Below are 17,996 nucleotides of genomic sequence, written 5' to 3' on the forward strand. Positions count from 1 at the left end.
TCCAAATGCCTTAGGTGTGGCCCTAAAAAAAAAAAGACAAAAAAATATATATTAAAAAAAATAGCCAACCTTGGGACTTTCCAGTGGCCTAAAAAAAAAAGACAAAAAATATATATATTAAAAAAAAAATAGCCAACCTTGGGACTTAGCAATTAAGGATTCAGTGCTGTCACTTCTGTGGCTCGGGTATGATCCCTAGCCTGGGAATTTTCACATGCCACGGGAACAGCCAATAAAAAATAGGCTACTCTTACAACTGTATGTGCATCAATCATTATCTCAAAGTAAAAAGGTCAGTGTTTTTGGTTTTTTTTGGCCACGGCATGCGGAATCTTGACGTGGGATCTCAGTTCTCAGGCCAGGTATTGAACCCTGGCCACAGGCAGGAGTGAAAGCACTGAATCCCAACCACTAGATCACCAGGGAACTCCCCAAAAGTTTGAATTTTAAAAATTGGGAAAAACATGAGTTCCCTTTGTGACTCAGTGGGTTAAGGACCCAGCGTAGTCTCTGAGGATTTGGATTGGATCCCTGGCCTCGCTCAGTGGGTTAAGAAGCCGGCATTTCCCTGAGCTGTGGTGTAGGTCATAGACACGGCTCAGATCCCTTATTGCTGTGGCTGTGGTAAAGGCCAACAGTTGTAGCTCTTACTCGACCCCTAGCCTGGAAACTTCCATATGCTGCAAGTGTGACCCTAAAAAGAAAAAAAAATGGAAAAAATAAAGTTTGGATGAAGGAAGGGTCACACTGGCAGAGCCTGGACTTGAACCCAAGACCGTGGGGTGATGGGCAGATAGCCTTCCTGGAAGTGCACAAGCTGTAGGAATCAGTTAATGAGGAAGGTGTGTGTGTTTGTGTGTGTGTGTACGTGTGCACAGGGCACTAGGTAAACAGCGACTGTCTCTAAGTGCTTCTTTGGATGGTTTCTTTGGGAGCAGGAGGAATGGATAGTCCACCTACAATCCTCCCTGACAAGGCAGGTGGGTGTCAGAACCCAAGTGGGGAAGGAAGGGAAGAGGTGAAGGTCAAGGCTCTGGGATCCTGAGACCAGCACAGGCAATCAGGACCCTGCCTCTCCTGCCCCGCCCACCCTGGCTGCCCCACTGGAGGTGTAACAAGGATGCACCTTCTTGGATCTCTTAACACGGTTTCCTTTGTGCCCCAGGCTGACTCTCCAGACTCTTTCTGGAATCAGTCAACATTTTTAGGAGTTCCCATCATGGCTCAGTTGTTAACGAACCCAACTAGTATGCATGAGGATGCAGGTTCGATCCCTGGCCTCGCTCAGTGAGTTAAGGATCTGGCCTTGCTGTGAACTGTGGTGCAGGTCGAAGACACGCCTCAGATCCCTCGTTGCTGTGGCTGCGGTGTAGGCTGGCAACTACAGTTCCTATTCAACCCTAGCCTGGGAACCTCCATATGCCGCAGTTTCGGCCCCCAAAACCCAAAAGACAAAAAAACCCAAAAAAGAAATAAAAAAATTTTTGAAATGGTACTTCTCCCGAGTAAAGAATTCCAGAAGGAGCACTTTCTTTGAACTTCTTGGAGAGTCAAAGGAAGGGTGAGGAGTGGGTCTCCTTCACTCTAGAAGCCCAGAAGTTGAGCACGAAGACAGCTGTGATGCAGAAGAAAGATGGTGGGGTTTTAAATCAGAAAAGCTGAGTTCCACAAGAAAAAAAAAAAAAGAAAAAGAAAAGCTGAATTCCAATTCAAACAGTGATGTTTATTAGCTGTGTGACTTTAAGCAAGTCACTTACCTACTCTGGGCTACAATCTTTTTCCACTCTGAAAAGGGTAATATTAACACCCACCTCACAGGATCAAATTCATAATGTATTTAAATGCCTTTGCAAATTAGAAGGCTCTACACCATCATCAGAACCAAGTGATAGGAGTTCCCATCGTGGCTCAGTGGTTAGCGAACCCGACTAGTATCCATGAGGACATGGGTTTGATCCGTAGCCTCACTCAATGGGTTAAGGATCCAGGTTGCCATGAACTGTGATGTAGGTCGAAGACGTGGCTTGGATCCCACGTTGCTTCGGCTGTGGTGTAGGCTGGCAGCTGTAGCTCCGACTCAACCCCTAGCCTGGGAACCTCCATATGCCGCAGGTGCAGCCCTAAAAAAAGACAAAAGACAAAAAAAAAGAAAAAAAAAGAAAAGAACCAAGTGATAAGTCTCCAATTGCTGGATCATCTGCAGAGATATTTTGACCCTCAGCCAAGCTACCCCCTGCCAAGCTTCACAATCTAATTAAATACATTCTTGTTTTAATATCGGCCTTCCTGAATACTAGAGGCAATTAGGAAATTAAATCTGCCATGGAAAGAAAAATAATAAAACACCCTGTAACCCCAAATAAATGTTTTTCAGATTAACTGCAGTTCTAGATTATTTATTTCCTTTCATTTAAAGCAAACTGTAGCTGGTCTCTGTTATTTAGTTTAAACCAACCGGAGGAATGAGAACAGTGGTCATTTAGGGAGTGTCTACTATATGCATATGCTATTCACTGTCTGATGAGTGTTATTCTTCTTACAGCCTTTGAGAGAAACATTATTATCCTCATCTTGCAGAGAGAGGAACCAAAGGCCCAAAGAGATTAAGTAATTTGCCCAGAGAAACACAGCTAGTAAGTGGCAGAGGTGGAATTTGACCTCAGGTCCTCACTCCAGAGCCCACGTCCAGAGAGACGATTGGAGGACAAGACCAGGGCCCACTGGTATAGTTTCAGAAGGATAGGTGTTAACTTTTCTCCAAATGTTTGGTAGAATTCACCTGTGAAGCCACCTGGTCCCGGACTTTTGTTTATTGGGAATTTTTAAACTTCAGATTCCGTTTTCACACTTGTGATTGGTCTGTTCATATTTTCCATCTCTTCCCGGTTCAGTCTTAGGAGATTATTCCTTTCTTTCTTTTTTTTTTTTTTGTCTTTTTGCCTTTTCTGGGGCCGCTCCCATGGCATATGGAGGTTTCCAGGTCGAATCGGAGCTGCAGCTGCCAGCCTACACCAGAGCCACAGCAACGTGGAATCCGAGCTGCGTCTTCAACCTACACCACAGCTCATGGCAACGCCGGATCCTTAACCCACTGAGCAAGGCCAGGGATCGAACCCGCAACCTCATGGTTCCTAGTCGGATTCCTTAACCACTAAGCCAAGACGGGAACTCTGGGAGATTATTCCTTTCTAAGATTTGTCCGTTCCTTCTAGCTTGTCCATTTTATTGGCATATAGCCAGGCCCATTGGAAGCGTGACCTTGTCCTAGGTTCAACCTCAGAGCTCTCCTTCCCTCACTGCCCATTAACAAGCTCTGTCTGTGTCCCTTGGCCCTGACAGCCCCCTCGGTGGCACCCTCAGGTCTCAGCGGAGGTGGTGGAGCCCCCGGAGAGCTCATCGTCAACTGGACGGTAAGCTGCAAACACAGAGGCAACCATATATGCCTCGGACAAGTCCTCCCTCCCCACCCCCACTCGATGGGACTCCGTCTCCAGAGTTGAGCAGCGTGCAGAGAGGACCCAGACAGAGCCACTGCACGGTCCTGACTCCAGAGCAGACAGCACCCCTTCCCCTCCCCCTGCACCCGCTGCAGGAGGGAAACGCCCCTCTCAGTGAAGGCTGGGTGGGGCCGAGGATGGGCAGGGAAACGCCGCCGCGGCCCCTCGCCCATGCCACGCTCTTGCCCCTCAGCCCATGTCCCGGGAGTACCAGAACGGAGACGGCTTCGGCTACCTGCTGTCCTTCCGCAGGCAGGGCAGCACTAGCTGGCAGACCGCGCGGGTGCCCGGCGCCGACGCCCAGTACTTCGTCTACAGCAACGAGAGCGTCCGGCCCTACACGCCCTTTGAGGTCAAGATCCGCAGCTACAACCGCCGCGGGGAGGGGCCCGAGAGCCTCACAGCCCTCGTGTACTCGGCGGAGGAAGGTGGGCCGCCCCGGGGGCCCTCCTGGCGACCCCACCCCAGCACCGCGTGGGCTGTAGGGTGGGAGGCGAGCTCCTCACCCCCGGCTCGGTCCCGTAGGAGGGGTGGAGAGGACACGTGGCTTCATTTCTAGCCCTTGAAGGGAGGATCTCTGGGAAGAGAAGTGGGCCCGGGGTGGTGGTGGTGGGGGGGGAAGGGATGCTCTGGGAGCCCCCACGTGGCCTTCACTCTGGTCCTTGGGCTCCTTAAAATCCTAAGCAAGGGCAGTACCAGTTGGCGCCTGCTGTGTAGGACATAGGATGCCCTGGGACTCCAAACCCATTCTGTGTCGGTTCCCAGAGCCCAGGGTGGCCCCAACCAAGGTCTGGGCCCAGGGGGTCGCATCCTCAGAGATGAACGTGACCTGGGAACCTGTACAGCAGGACATGAATGGGATCCTCCTGGGGTACGAGGTGAGCACTGGCCTGGGCTGGGAGAGGAAGGGGTGCTGGCTCAAGGCAAGGGGGCCCTCACGGCTCACTAGTCTCCCTCCCAGAATCACTCATGGACTAACCTGGCCAACAGCCTGCGGTCTACACAGCACTGTGGACACCTCCTTAGCTAAGCCCCTCTGGCGGATGCCCAGGGGGGAGGACAAGCCTTCAAGTCACTGCTCGGCTAGAGCCGGCCTTGGATGCTGTGGGAGCCAGGGGAGGAGGAGTGGGTGCCGGGAGGGCCATGACCTACCCCGTTCCTGCCAGAGCCCAGTTGGCCTTGGCATCCTCCGGGCCACAGAGAGCAGCACAGCCCCGCTCATCTGTCCCTGTAGAACTCGGGGCCCAGATGTTTGTGTCCCAAGCCTTGGGCCCACAGATGACTCCACACTGGAGTGCGTGCGGGGTTGGTGGGGAGCGAGAGGGAGCAAGAGGAAGGGAAAGAGGACAGGCAAGAAATGTCACTGTCTAAGGGAGGACCATCAGGCAGGCGTACTTAGTGAGGTAAATTCCATCCCAGGAGAGTCAGCTCTGGGGTTTCAGCACAATGAGTTCGACAAGCCTCATTGAGGAAATAGCTCCAAACTGTGCCCTTGATTTAGAGGAATATTTAGAACATCTGTGGTGCAGCAGAAATGAATCCGACAAGGAACCATGAGGTTACCGGTTCAATCCTTGGCCTTGCTCAGTGGGTTAAGGATCTGGGATTGCTGTGGCTGTTGTGCAGGCTGGCAGCTGTAGCTCCAATTTGACCCCTAGCCTGGGAACCTCCATATGCCATGGGTGTGGCCCTAAAAAGCAAAAAAGGTCTTGGTGTAATGAGGACTATGGGTTTGCATTTATTGGGCAGCCATCACAAGCTGGAGTGGGGATTCAGGGACTACTTTGCAAATACAAACATGCATTTCATAGCCTTCAACAGAGTTCCCACAGGATTTCTTGAGTAAACTGAATGGGGTTGGGTTTCAGCAGGCCCAACCCTAGCTTGAGTCTGTGCCCATCCCTCACCCATCACCCAGCCCCCCACCCACTCCCTCGTTCCACCCACGTATTAAGCTCTTTGGATGGGACACTCTGCTGGGTGCCAAGAGGGAGCAGCAACACACATCACCTTGTCTCTGCTTCCTTGGAGCTCTTTTTCTAGAGTCTAGGTTCTGAGACCTGAGACTGAGTTATGAGAACCAGAGAGGAACAGATGTAGGTGTCCCCAGCCAGGGTCAGGGTAGTCTTGAGGTCCTGGCTTACTGCTGACCCTAGGGTCCCCCTGCCTCCTTCAGATCCGCTACTGGAAAGCTGGGGACAAAGAAGCAGCCGCTGACCGAGTAAGGACAGCAGGGCTGGACACCACTGCCCTGGTCACTGGCCTGCACCCCAACACCAAGTACCACGTGACGGTGCGGGCCTACAACCGGGCCGGCACTGGGCCCGCCAGCCCTGCTGCCAATGCCACAACCATGAAGCCCCGTGAGTTTGTCAGCCTGGGCTTGGGGGCGGCGGGGCGGGGGTGGGCACAGGAGATAGGGGCTTGCTTTTAGCATCACTCTTTCCCCAACCGAAGATGCGTGTTCCGGCTGATGGCCCATCAGCCCTGGGCTGCACAGAAACAAGGCTGTGGCATGTATCATGATGATACGGGAGTGAAGTTCATGGCCTCTGAAGGACTTTTCTCTTTTCTCCAACCTCTGTTGGAGTTTGTTTCTCAGGCAGCGGTTGACAGAATGTTCTGGGTGCAACTGCTGTGGGCAGACCTCTAGAAAAAGGCTGGCTAAAAGCAAGGGGGCGACTGGTGGGGAAACTCTAGGAAATCTCCCCAGCACTCTCTCCCCCTCTGGCAGCTCCACGCCGACCCCCTGGCAACATCTCCTGGACTTTCTCAAGCTCCAGTCTTAGTATTAAGTGGGACCCTGTGGTCGCGCTCCGAAATGAGTCTGCCGTCACAGGCTATAAGGTGAGGAACAGATCGACCAGGCGTTAAATGGTGAGAAACAGCTCACCTCTGTTTCCAGCAAACATGAGGGAGCTGCAGTTTCTAGCAAGAAGGATCTGAGTTAGACGTAAGCAGGGTTTGGGATTGTGAGAGGCATGAAATACTTAGTGGTTCTCCAGGGAGCAGGTCGTAGTGGAGCCTAGAAGAAAATCGTGTGACTGGATTTCCCCGCTGGCTCAGTGGGTTAAGGATCCAGTGTTGATACAGCTGCAGCTCGGGTCACAGCTGTGTGGAGAGTTCGATCCCTGGCCTGGGAACTTCTGCATGCCATGTGCACAACCGAAAAAAAAAAAAAAATGGTACTACTGCCGAAAGTCAGGGTCAGGGTCCACATGGGGTGGTGACAGACTGGATGAAGGCCAGGGGTCCTTCTGGCCTAAGAAGTTTGAAAACTAGTTCAGCTGCTTACAAGCTTTTCTCCAGTGAGGATCTTGTTCAAGAGCCTGGTCAAAAGGAAACAGGAAGGGAGTTCCCGTCGTGGCTCAGTGGTTAACGAATCCGACTAGGAACCATGAGGTTACAGGTTCGATCCCTGGCCTTGCTCAGTGGGTTAAGGATCCGGTGTTGCTGTGAACTGTGGTGTAGGTCACAGACATGGCTCGGATCCCACGTTGCTGTGGCTCTGGTGTAGGCCGGTGGCTACAGCTCCGATTGGACCCCTAGCCTGGGAACCTCCATATGCTGCGGGAGCGGCCCTAGAAATGGCAAAAAGACAAAACAAAACAAAACAAAACAAAACCAAAACAGGAAACGGGAGGGGTGAGGAGGCAGGACCTCCAGGGCCCAGAACCACAGGGGCGCCACCCAGTGCCTGGAACCAGGAAAGAGAGGAATCAACCCTGGGGTGAGGGAACTCCGCCCGGCTAACTCCCTCCCCACAGATGCTGTACCAGAATGACTTACACCCGACCCCCACGCTCCACCTCACCAACAAGAACTGGATAGAAATTGCAGTGCCCGAAGATATTGGCCACGCCCTGGTGCAGATCCGGACCACAGGGCCTGGAGGGGATGGGGTGCCGGCGGAAGTCCACATTGTGAAGAATGGAGGTGCCATCTCTCCCCTGATCCCCCGGGAGTATCAGGGTCCATCCAGATCCCAATGCAGGAACCACCCCCACCCCAAGCCAGACCCCCGCCCAGCCAGTCGCCAAGGGGAAAGGAGAAGGCAGGCAAGAACCAAGGGCAAAGTAGCCCTGGACCTGCCCCTGCTGCCCCCTCCTTCCTAACCTCCCTGAGCCCCAGGAGGGAAGAGCGTTCTTTCCATGGGAATAAAAGCGGAGGTCCTACAGAATGCTGCACAAGAAGGGTTGAGAACACCTCCCAGTCCTAAAAGCCAGCCCTCTGTGCATCTCCTTAGGAAAGGTTGGGATTCTGTCCCAAGGGTCGGGCAGGGAAGGGCTGGCCCCCGGTCCCGCTGACTCAGTCCATTTCCACCTGCTGGTTTCAGGCACAAGCATGATGGTGGAGAACTCGGCAGTCTCTCCAGCCCCCCATCCTGGGACCATCCTCTCTCACTCCGTGGTGACACTGATCCTCATAGGCTACCTGGAGCTCTGATCTTGGCACCCCTCCCTCTCTGCCGCAGCTGGACACCCTGCCGATGGACACAGCCAGCTGGCCCCAGTCCCTTCCCGATGCCAAGGTGGCCCAACATTGTGCCTGAAAACGGCTGGTTTTAAATGCCTACTTTAAACAGTGCCCTTTTCGTAGGAGGTAGGATATTTCATATTCTGCCACAGGATAGAACCCACGCGAGGATTTTTTTTTTTTTTTTCTTTAAATCAAGAGGAACCAGGCAGTCACTTCCATGATGATACTGAGCCCTATGCCTGGGCCTTCTCGAGTGCCTCGATGGAAGAAAGGCCTTCAGGAAGAAGGGGGTTTTAAACATCCATCTGCACGTCAGCAGAGATGGCACTATGGGACCACGTGTGGACTCTGCCCCGGAGATCGGAGTCCTGGGCCCAGAGGGGACACTGGGCATGAACGGGCTGAAGTGGGACAAAGCATAAACAGCCACATCCCTCAGTCTGAGGGCCAAACCTTGGGACCAGGGATTCTCCTACTTCTTCCTCTTAAAGGGCAGCATGGCTGGACCCTTGGTCCTCGATGACTCCCTGAGGCCTCTGCCACCTGCCCAGATGGCTGAGAACCAGTGCCCTGGTGTCAGGCCAGGAGCCTGAGCCCCTGCAGTTCTAGGAGGTGACACTGCAGACTGTTGGGCTGCAAGAGCCAAGAAGGGTTGAGAGGCTGGGACACCTGGTGGGAAGGGACACCAGACTTGGCCCGAGGCACAGTCACAGTCCAAGTGACATTGCCCTCTAAGCCAACACTGCCAACCCGACCCTGTCACCCCAGAGTGACAGAGGCACTACAGCTGGCTGGGTGACTAAAAGGCTTGTCACCCCACACAGTCCCTCCAGGATTTGAGCAGGAGGCAGGAGACAGCGGTCATGCCCTCACCGTCTTCCGCCAGCAGAACGCAGCATTAATTCCGTGTGTCCTGGAGTCAGGAGTCCTCTGAGAAGGGCCAAGGATAAAGGCGGCCCTGCTGGCTCCCAGGAGTACCCTGGGCCACCTGGAGGCCCAAACCCCAGGCTGCCTCAGACTGCTCCCCAGCAGACGAAGGGGTAAATCCACGGGACGTCCTTCTGGGCGTATGCACGCTGGGTACCGGTGACAGCATGTCAGAGCTGGAGGAGGCTTTGGGACCCCACCCCCCACCCCCACCCCCCGGGCCCAAGCCCCTCACTCCTGGTGGGGAAACAGAGGTTGGGTCAGGGCCTTGCTCAGGTCACACAGCTTGCTGGTGACAGGGCTGCAGTCGCACCCCTCTCCTACCTTCCTGTTCCAGGCTCGTTGTCTTTTGGGAGGAAGGGAGCCCTGCTGACTGGCTGCAACCTGGTTTAAAAGGTGGTTAAGGGCAGCGGGCTATGAAAATTCTGCCTCGGTGGGTGATGGTGGGGTGATCGGCACGGCTGGCTCCCAGCCCAAGGCATGTGCAGACTGCAGCAGACCCAGTCTTTCTTTGCCTTCGGAGCCCAGCTTCTGCTGGGACCTCAACATGCAGTGCTGGCTTGAAGCCCCCTGCTCCCCTTACGCTTGCTCCAAGCAAAGAGGCCAAAGCAAGGACAGGGATTTCCCCAAATCCAGGCAGCAGTGGCGGCAGAGCCAGGAAATCCTAAAGCCTAGCTAGTGACAGGTGGTCCTTCACACGCAGGAGCAGCGGGACAGGCATCTTGTAGGGGACAGGCCCCCTGAGCCTGGTTTCTGTAGTTTACAGTTAGAGCTCTATTTTGTTATGGTTTTTTAAATTTTTAAGTCCTGCTCTGTTTTCCTGGGCAGGTTTGTGTTGATGTTTACCCACTACAGTTTTTTAAAAATGTTAGCTCACACCCCTTCTCCCGGCCACCACTGTAATCCACCATCCCGCCCCTGGCTCAGGACTGCCTCCCTGGAGCTGTCAACCAAACCCTCCTCACCTGCTCCTGTCCTTCGCCCCCATGCAAGGCGCTGGGGGCTCAGCTAAGTGATCATTCTCCAATTGCAGGGACCCCAAACTTGGCCTAGCATCCGTCTGGTCCCCCGTGGCTATGATATGGCCTGTACCCAGCTCTATCAGAAAGGGGATGCTGAAAGTAGGAAACCTACTTCCAATGTTTAGCTGATTCTTTCCTCACTGCCTTGGGCCATGCTGCGGCCAGGGAAGCAGGGGGACAGATTTCTAGATGCTGGGCCAAGAGGGATGAGCTAGTTTGGCACAGGACCTCCCCAGTGCGGGCTGGAGGCTGCCATTCTGTGCTTGCTTGAGGCAAGAGAGACAATTTAAGAGTCTTAGTTCTACTGAGGCAGATGGACCCTCTGGGAAACCCAGGAAGGGTTTTTTAACTAGGAAAACTCAGCCTTAGGAAAAATGGTGCAGGTAGAATTTGTTTGGGTGACACAGAACTGGATTAAACCAGATGTTCCTGCAGTCTAAGGCTTCAGGTAGAATACTGATTAAAATGACATGGGTGATCTGAGGACACGCAGGCATGGAAAATGGAAGAGCCTCTTGTTGAGCTGGCTGCACAGGAGCTGGTGTGGAGGCAAAAGATGAGATTAGGACGGCTTCTGAGTCCCTTCCTGCCCCAGAGGGCTCTGGTTTTCACCTCCTCTGCTCAGATGGGCTGAGGCTCACACCTGCTGTGGTCACGACTCGATCCTGGCTCTCTCGATCCTGGATCTCTCCTCTCTCATGCGCCAAGCCCTAGATGAGGCCACCAGAAGGAAACAGCCACAAACAAGTGCTTCACCCTACAGCATAGCGGCCAGTAAGTGCCTGAGGACTAGGGACAGAGACGGCCTGCAGGCTGCGGTTCAGGGCTCAGGAGAGTTTCTCTGTTCTGCCTGCGCTGGGGCTCAGCCTGTGGGCCCTCTGCCCTGGCCCCAGCTGCTCAGTCCTCGTTGCTCTGTCTCAGTGTATACCTCACCCCCAGGGGGAGGGCAGCTCTCAGATGGAGTCTCAGGGCCCAGCAAGGTCAGGTTACCTACTTTCATTCAGGGCATCCAATGATACAGGTGGTGCCAGGGAACAGGAGGGCCATGAGGCGGGGGCTCTTTTCCTTTGATACAATGACAGGAGAGACTGAGGTTAGGCCTCAGGAGAGGCATCTGCGAGGAAACCCTGGAGTGAGTAATTGAGAGGCTGCTGCCTTTTCTAGGGATCTTGGAGGACGTTTGACAGCTGTTGGTCGTGCAGTCTAGGTTAGATCAAGACTGGAGTGGACGCTTTAAGTGTCCTTCAGGGCTGAGATTCTTGGAATCCACAGTTCAGCACAAGAAGTCTTGGTGCTCTTACCTGCTGTGGACCCTGCAGTGTGGGGGGAAGTGGCTGCAGCCACAGTCATTTAAATGGAAAGGCTCACCCCAGGCGCTCTTTTCCCAGCCTAACCTGCTGCCTCTTGGCGGTCCCTGGAGCCACGCTCGTCCTCTCTGGGCAAGAGCCTGAGCTGGCTCGGAGACTGTTTTACTCTCTCATTTCTTCCTGGGCTAAAGGACTCTCCTGGCTCTTTCTGGTCCCAGAATGGGACGGCCTCCTGGATTCCTCTGTGGCAGAGGGAAAGCTGTATTCTTGAACCCAGGTTTGAGGCGCAGGTGTGGTGCTGTTTCCCTGGCTCAGATCTAACTTGGTCTTTGTCCTGGGGGTGAGCAAGATTGCCAGGGAGGCTCCTGGACTGGCATGAGGGATCAGATGGACATTTTTAAGGGACTTTGAAGAGCTCCATGGAAAGAGATGCCTGGTAGCTGTATATATGGTCATAGGTTTGAAAGGCAGGAAAATAAAGGGAAACTGGAGAGGAAGAAAAAAAAAGGGGTCAGATAGCTTTTCCCAGAGCCCTAGGAAGCCTCATCCCCTCAGATGGGGTGCACCCAGCTTTGGCCCCCAGACTCCACTGACCACCCTCTCCAGGGCCTGTATCGTTTAGACTAACTCATGGCTGGGCGAGGGTTAGGGCTTCATTGGACCACTGACTTAACTCAGTTTTGTTAAAATGGACCCACTCCCACTGGCCTGTTGTCTGTCTCTCACACTTCTTGTAATGGTAGTTATTTATTGACTCTGGTAGCAGGCAGTTCTTAAATAAAGATGGTTTCTCAACTGGCTGAGGCAGCTTGCACCGGCTGTATGCACTTTTATGCTCAGACTAAAGCCTATCTCCGTGTCCTAGTGTCTAACCCTAGGCTTTTATCCAGTACCTTCCCCCTTCGCACAGTCAACTCTAAGGGCGTCACAACACACGTGGTCCATGTTACTTCATTCAGTCCTGGGAGCGGAGAAAAACTAGGCCAAGTGACTTTACGGCAGACTAGAGCAGGCCTTCGGCTAGCCTGACTGGCTTTACCTCACAGGATGGGCAGTAAACAGTGCGCATGTGGTGGTATTACTCCGAGCATCCCTGATTTTTAAGACATTTGAGGTACAGGTTTCCTCCAGAGTACAGCATTCCTATGAAATCTTTCATAAGCCGAAATGGTGCAGAGCAAAGAAGCAATTGCCTTTTTCCATAAAAGCAAAAATCCTCTTCAGATGTCTTTTTTTTTTTTTTTTTGCTTTTTAGGGCCACACCTGAGGCATATGGAAGTTCCCAGGCTAGGAGTCCAATCAGAGCTGCCAGCCTTCACCACAGCCACGGCAACGTGGGATCCAAGCCCTGTCTGTGACCTACAACACAGCTCACGGCAATGCCGGTTCCTTAACCCACTGAGTGAGGCCAGGGATCGAACCTGCACCCTTGTGGATGCTAGTTGGGCTTGTTACCACTGAGCCACCATGGGAATTTCTTCAGATCTCTTTTGGTTAGCAAACACAGGTACTGATGTAGGTTGCTCGTAAAAGCAAAGTGCTGGAAAGTGAACTTTCCAAAAGAGGGGGATACCTGTATTGACTCAATGGCACCAAAGGGAAGTCTCCGCCCTGCAGAGACACAGAGACCCCCACCGGGTGAGAAGGTGCCTCCAGCCTCTGCTCATAGCCATCAAAAGTGTAAGAATTTCTGGTCACGTTTTCTAGCTGCAGCACTCTCATGCATTCACCATTGATCACAACTTCTGTTTACACCTGAGATGCATGCATGCTACACTTACGCAGCTGTGCAAGTGTTCAGTTCTTTCAGGACAAAGCAGGCAGGGCTCCAGGCTGACTGAGCCCGATGGCTTTTTCCAGGGGAGAGGGAGAGCAAGACGAGCAGTAGCCCCACTACTCGGTACTGAGCTGAGTGTCCAGGGCCTGTTCAGCATGAGAAGCCCAGGCTGACAACGAGCCCCGATGTGGCCACACAGGCAATGGTAGTCACCACACAGCCTCATCCTTCCTACTTTGCACCCAAAGAGCTGCTGGGAGCATTGGCTACTCTGGAACCTCAATCTTAGTCCAGGCAGCATCTCCTTAAGCCTCCAGAGGCAGATCACATGCATGAAAGTCAAAGAACTAAATTGGGTTTTGGTCTTCACTGACACGCCTGAGGGGTTTTTGTTCTCTTTACTGTTCGATCCCATTACAGCGACAAAATCTAAGAAGCCAAGGAGTTCCCATCACAGCTCAGCAGTTAAGGAACCCAGCTAGCATCCATGAATATGCGGGTTCAATCCTTGGCCTCATTCGATGGGTGAAGGATCCGGTGTTGCTGTGAGCTGGGGCGTAGGTCACAGATGCGGCTCTGATCTGGCGTTGCTGTGGCTGTGGCATAGGCCAGCGGCTACAGCTCCAATTGGACCCCTAACCTGGGAACCTCCATATGCTGTAGGTGCGACCCTAAAAAGACAAAGAAAAAAGATAAAGATTATGAAGGGTCAGCTTGCTCCACCACACATGAAAGCAGACACAGGACCCAAACCCAAGTCTTCTGAGTCACACCCCATCTGAGATAGAATGGGCGAAAGGGTGTATGGAAAATTTAAGATTTTTTCAGAATAAGAGCAATAATTAAAGACTCCCTATGCATAAGTCTAGGCTAGTGGGTTCTCAACCTTCACTACACATCAGAATTATCTATAAAATGTCTATATAACAAAGATGCTTCTGAACTCATGATTTACATGCATCTAGGACAGCCAAAGGGGCTAGAAAGCAGTGACTCCCCAGTGACAATGAACACAGCTAGTACCCAGAGCTTGGTTTCTTTTTCTGCCATGCCCGCAGCAGGCAGAAGTTCCCAGGCCAGGGATCAAACCCGAGCCACAGCAGTGACAAAGCCAGATCCTTAACCTGCTGAGCCACCAGGGAACTCCCAGATCTTGGTTCCCAAATACTACTTCATGCACTAAAAGGAACCACAGCTCCTTGGAGAAACAGAGTCCTTTGGAGACGCTCCTTTGGAGATTCGGGTGTGGAGGAACGAAAGTCCAATGTGCATGTGAGGTATCTTGCTGTAGCAAGGACATGCTCAAAGTCAAGTGGGGCCACACCAAAGGACAAAAGAACTGGCCCAAAGGGATTCTTGGCCAAGACTGGCAACAATCGAAACATCGAAAAATGACAACAGTAATGAATTATATATAACTCACCGAGTAAAGAAGAGAACCTACTGAAACCTCAAAAATAAAGAATGAAGAGTGCTTCTTTACAGGAAAATGCAGGGTAGTAAATATGAAAATGAATCTAAAGACTCCATCATTTTGCAATCCCCAACATGCAATTTAATTAGGCAAAAACCATGAATTGGATTCCAAAATGCTTCTGAAAGTTTGTTTTTTTTTAATCTTTTTTTATTTTAGGGCCGCACCCACAGCTTATGGATGTTCCCAGGCTAGGGGTCGAACTGGTGTCTGTGACCTACACCACAGCTCATGGCAACACCTGATCCTTAACCCACTGAGAGAGGCCAGGGATCAAACCTGCATCCTCATGGATGCTAGTCAGTTTTGTTTCCACTGAGCCACGATGGAAGTTTTTTTTTTAGAAAACTAGCTAATCCCAAAGCATCACTCCACAGATTAAATATAAAAACAAAAACCATACACTGGTATGTCACTAGAGAGAAATGGCAGTCACCACCTTAACCAAATGCTCGAGCCTATTGATAAACAGTGGGTCGCTGACATCGTGCCTCCTGAGGTGAGGCAATAAATACACAACATCATACCTATTGGGCTCTGGTCAACAAAGTTCAGGATCCGTTCCTTGAGAATCTAATCATGAGGAAAAAACGGGGACACTGTCCCAGACAAATGGCCTGGCTAGACTCTTCAATAAAATCAACATCACAAACACACACACGAAAATGCAGAGGATCCGCTGTAAAATAAGATTTCAGATAAATAATCCAATGTACTATGTGAAACTTCATCTCATCCTGGATCAAAAATCAGGTGAAAGAGCTCTAAAATTTTAGAAATTGAGAGGAACAAAATATCAACGATATGTAAGATTAGGGAATAGTTATTTTTCTTAGTGTGGGGATGTCATTGTGGTTATACAAGGTGAATGTCCTTCATTTAGGAGATGCATACATAATTTAGGAATAAAAGTTCACAATGTCTGTGACTAGCTTTCAATTGATTTCACGTAAAATCAATATATATACGGGGGGAGATAATTAGCAAAACATTTGCAATTGGTAAATCTAGTCAAAGGGTCTATGGGTGTCATTAAACCTTTCAATTTTTCTATGGGCATGATTTTTTTTTTAATTTAATGTAGAAGAAATGAGATCCACTGGCCATAATTTAAACCAAATTGGCATCCTCAGGTTGGTGCTCAGGAATCCTGTGTTTCAAAAGTTCAGTTTGATGATTCAGACCCATGGCCCCACAAGATAACCACTTATCTTGTTGGTCCAAGTCTGGTTTCTGCTACTTCCTCTGTAGCTAGTGATAAGTGAGGGGAAGAAACACTAATTCTCTCAATAGAATTAGCCCAGCTGGTGGCCCAAGAGCTATTTCCCTGATGGTTCCACAAGCCAAGCCAATTATCTCAGACACATTCTGAATGGCCTTTGAGGGTCTTTTCTTTGATTTTTAAGGGCCACATGTGTGGCATGTGGAAGTTCCCAGGTTAGGGGTCCAATCGGAACTGCTACTGCCGGCCTACAGCACAGCCACAGAAACACAGGGTCCAAGCCAAATCTGCGAACTACACCACAGCTCATGGCAATACCTGATCCTTAAGCCGCTGATCGAGGCCACGGAGCAAACATGCATCCTCACGGTGACTCGTCAGGTTTGTAACCGCTGAGCCACTACAGGAACTCTGGGTCTTTTTTTATGTTATTGTTGGCCACACTTACAGCATATGGAAATTCCTAGGCCAAGGACTGAACCTGTGTCTCAGCAGTGACCTAAGCCACAGCAGTGAAAACACCAGATCCTTAATCTGCTGAGCCACCAAGGAACTCCACAAATGCAAGAAATTTTACACTAAAGATCAGAAAAATTTTAGGTCTCCATACAGCTACTATGAATTATTTTTATTGAAGAGGAAAAAAAAAAGTTTTCACTAGGAAAGCTTATATCCTTCTACACGGTTATACTGCTCCGAAGGGAGATCAAGGTAGGGAGGCATACAGGTTGTCAGAAATGAATGCAAGCTTTCAAGACAGAACTCTTCTCGGGAGCAGGGAGATGCCTGCAGTCAGGTTTCCTGGGTACCCAGTGGGCAGGGCAGATCCGAAAGAGATCCACCTGGGACATGGTTAGAGACCACTGCCCATAGCTACCCCAGATGTTGCCCTACTCCACATCCCCCACCCACCCCTTTGGTAGTGGAAGCCCTCCCTCATTGTTAAGCCATGGTCAGGCACCCGGAACACTCTCCTGAAAAGCTAGTTTGGCTTTCTGAGCAGCCAGCCCTTCGGCGGCAAGGCTTGTAAGGGCTGAAGGCTGGCACTGCTGTGGATCACCCTCAGCCCACGGCACAGGGCGATGCTCACCAACACACCGCCAGCCATGCCACCAGCAATCCCCATGCCCACGGCTCTAGCCACCTTCCCTTTCCATGGTGGGCGCTGGGGCCTGGAAGAGTTGTCCATTTTCACTTCCAGGCCCTCATTGGCTAACTTCTGTTCCTCAGTGAGGGACTGATGGAAATCCAGGTTCACCAAGTTAGGAGGAAGGACCCTCAGCCCAAAATAGAGCCTCTTGACAAGCCTCAAGTTTTTTAACAGCTGGACGTCACACCGGTAGGTCCCAGAATCATACTCCTGGGCGGAACGAAACTTTATAAAGTGGGAACTGGCTCGGAAGGGTTTGAAGACTTCATCGTCAGTTGAGATGATACCCCGGGCAAGTCTCCAGGTGAATCGGAAAGCTTCCTGCCCAATCTCCAGGATGTCGGAACTCAGGCAGCTCAGCTTGAATTCCTTCCCAATGAGAATGGTGAAATGGAGCATTCCACAGATCCAGTTGGTCAGACATTCCAATCGCTGAGACTCACACTTCCTTCTCACTCCATCGGGGCCCACCTCACAGATGGTCTCCTCCTTATAGCCAAGGCCGCAGGTGACAGTACAGGTTGTGGCATTGACGACGACTTTCCCCACAGCTTCTTGCAGTTTCTTAGGGATGGCCAGTGTTTTCGGTGAAGTCACCACCAAAGGTAGATGGAAGGCCAACACCAGGCTCCCAAGGTTGAAACTAGTGGCCAAAGTCTTCATGTCTTAGTAGACAGACATTTCACTACTCTCAGCCAAAACCAGCTAAATCCTCTACGACATAACTTAATTCCTTCGATGTGAGACAGCCTCCAAAGTCAAAAGATATGTGTGCGTTGCCAGTAAAACAATACAACTTAAAAAAGGCCCAGTCCTTATTAACAGGCAGGGCCACAAGGCAGGGAAAAAAGTCACAACATCGATGCTTTACTATCTCTGCTTGTTAATGAACACCTAAGCAGTCTCCATTCTTTTCACATCCCTTTAATGAATTTAAATCCACCTCTTGGGAAGACAAAGATGAAAAGACTTCAGAGGCGAAGTAAATTTCCAAATCACTTCAAATGCATAGTGAAGGTATACCCTCCCTCACCCCTTTCCATCCCCTATCCAAACTGTGGGGATCTGAACCCACAGGTTTCAAAATCCCAGTTAAATCTGAGCAAATAAGAAATCAAATACCGAGTCTAAAAAAAAAAAA

At 51.2% G+C, this 17,996-nt stretch overlaps 2 protein-coding genes across 4 annotated transcripts in view; one reads left to right on the plus strand and one right to left on the minus strand.

Moving 5' to 3' along the window:
- CNTN2 (contactin 2) overlaps positions 1-12,032 on the plus strand; it is a 38,299-nt gene extending 26,267 nt beyond the window's left edge. For all 3 annotated transcript variants that reach the window (XM_047753569.1, XM_047753570.1, XM_047753571.1), the window contains 7 exons: positions 3,340-3,410; positions 3,691-3,925; positions 4,263-4,375; positions 5,674-5,860; positions 6,232-6,344; positions 7,265-7,433; positions 7,834-12,032. In XM_047753569.1, the coding sequence (XP_047609525.1) occupies positions 3,340-3,410; positions 3,691-3,925; positions 4,263-4,375; positions 5,674-5,860; positions 6,232-6,344; positions 7,265-7,433; positions 7,834-7,943 (998 nt within the window). In that variant the 3' untranslated portion in view covers positions 7,944-12,032. The remainder of the gene's footprint in view (positions 1-3,339; positions 3,411-3,690; positions 3,926-4,262; positions 4,376-5,673; positions 5,861-6,231; positions 6,345-7,264; positions 7,434-7,833) is intronic.
- A 4,286-nt stretch (positions 12,033-16,318) lies between these two features.
- On the minus strand, positions 16,319-17,966 carry TMEM81 (transmembrane protein 81). The gene has a single exon (XM_047752529.1). It carries the CDS (start codon positions 17,516-17,518, stop codon positions 16,688-16,690), a length of 831 nt encoding a protein of 276 aa, XP_047608485.1. The 5' UTR covers positions 17,519-17,966; the 3' UTR covers positions 16,319-16,687.
- Between the last annotated feature and the right edge of the window lie 30 nt (positions 17,967-17,996).

This window comes from Phacochoerus africanus, chromosome 11, assembly GCF_016906955.1.
Source record: "Phacochoerus africanus isolate WHEZ1 chromosome 11, ROS_Pafr_v1, whole genome shotgun sequence".
Classification (NCBI taxonomy): Eukaryota; Metazoa; Chordata; class Mammalia; order Artiodactyla; family Suidae; genus Phacochoerus; species Phacochoerus africanus.

Excerpts from the sequence above, each read along its gene's own strand:
- TMEM81 (XM_047752529.1), bottom strand. The coding sequence starts at position 17,518 with ATGAAGACTTTGGCCACTAGTTTCAACCTTGGGAGCCTGGTGTTGGCC.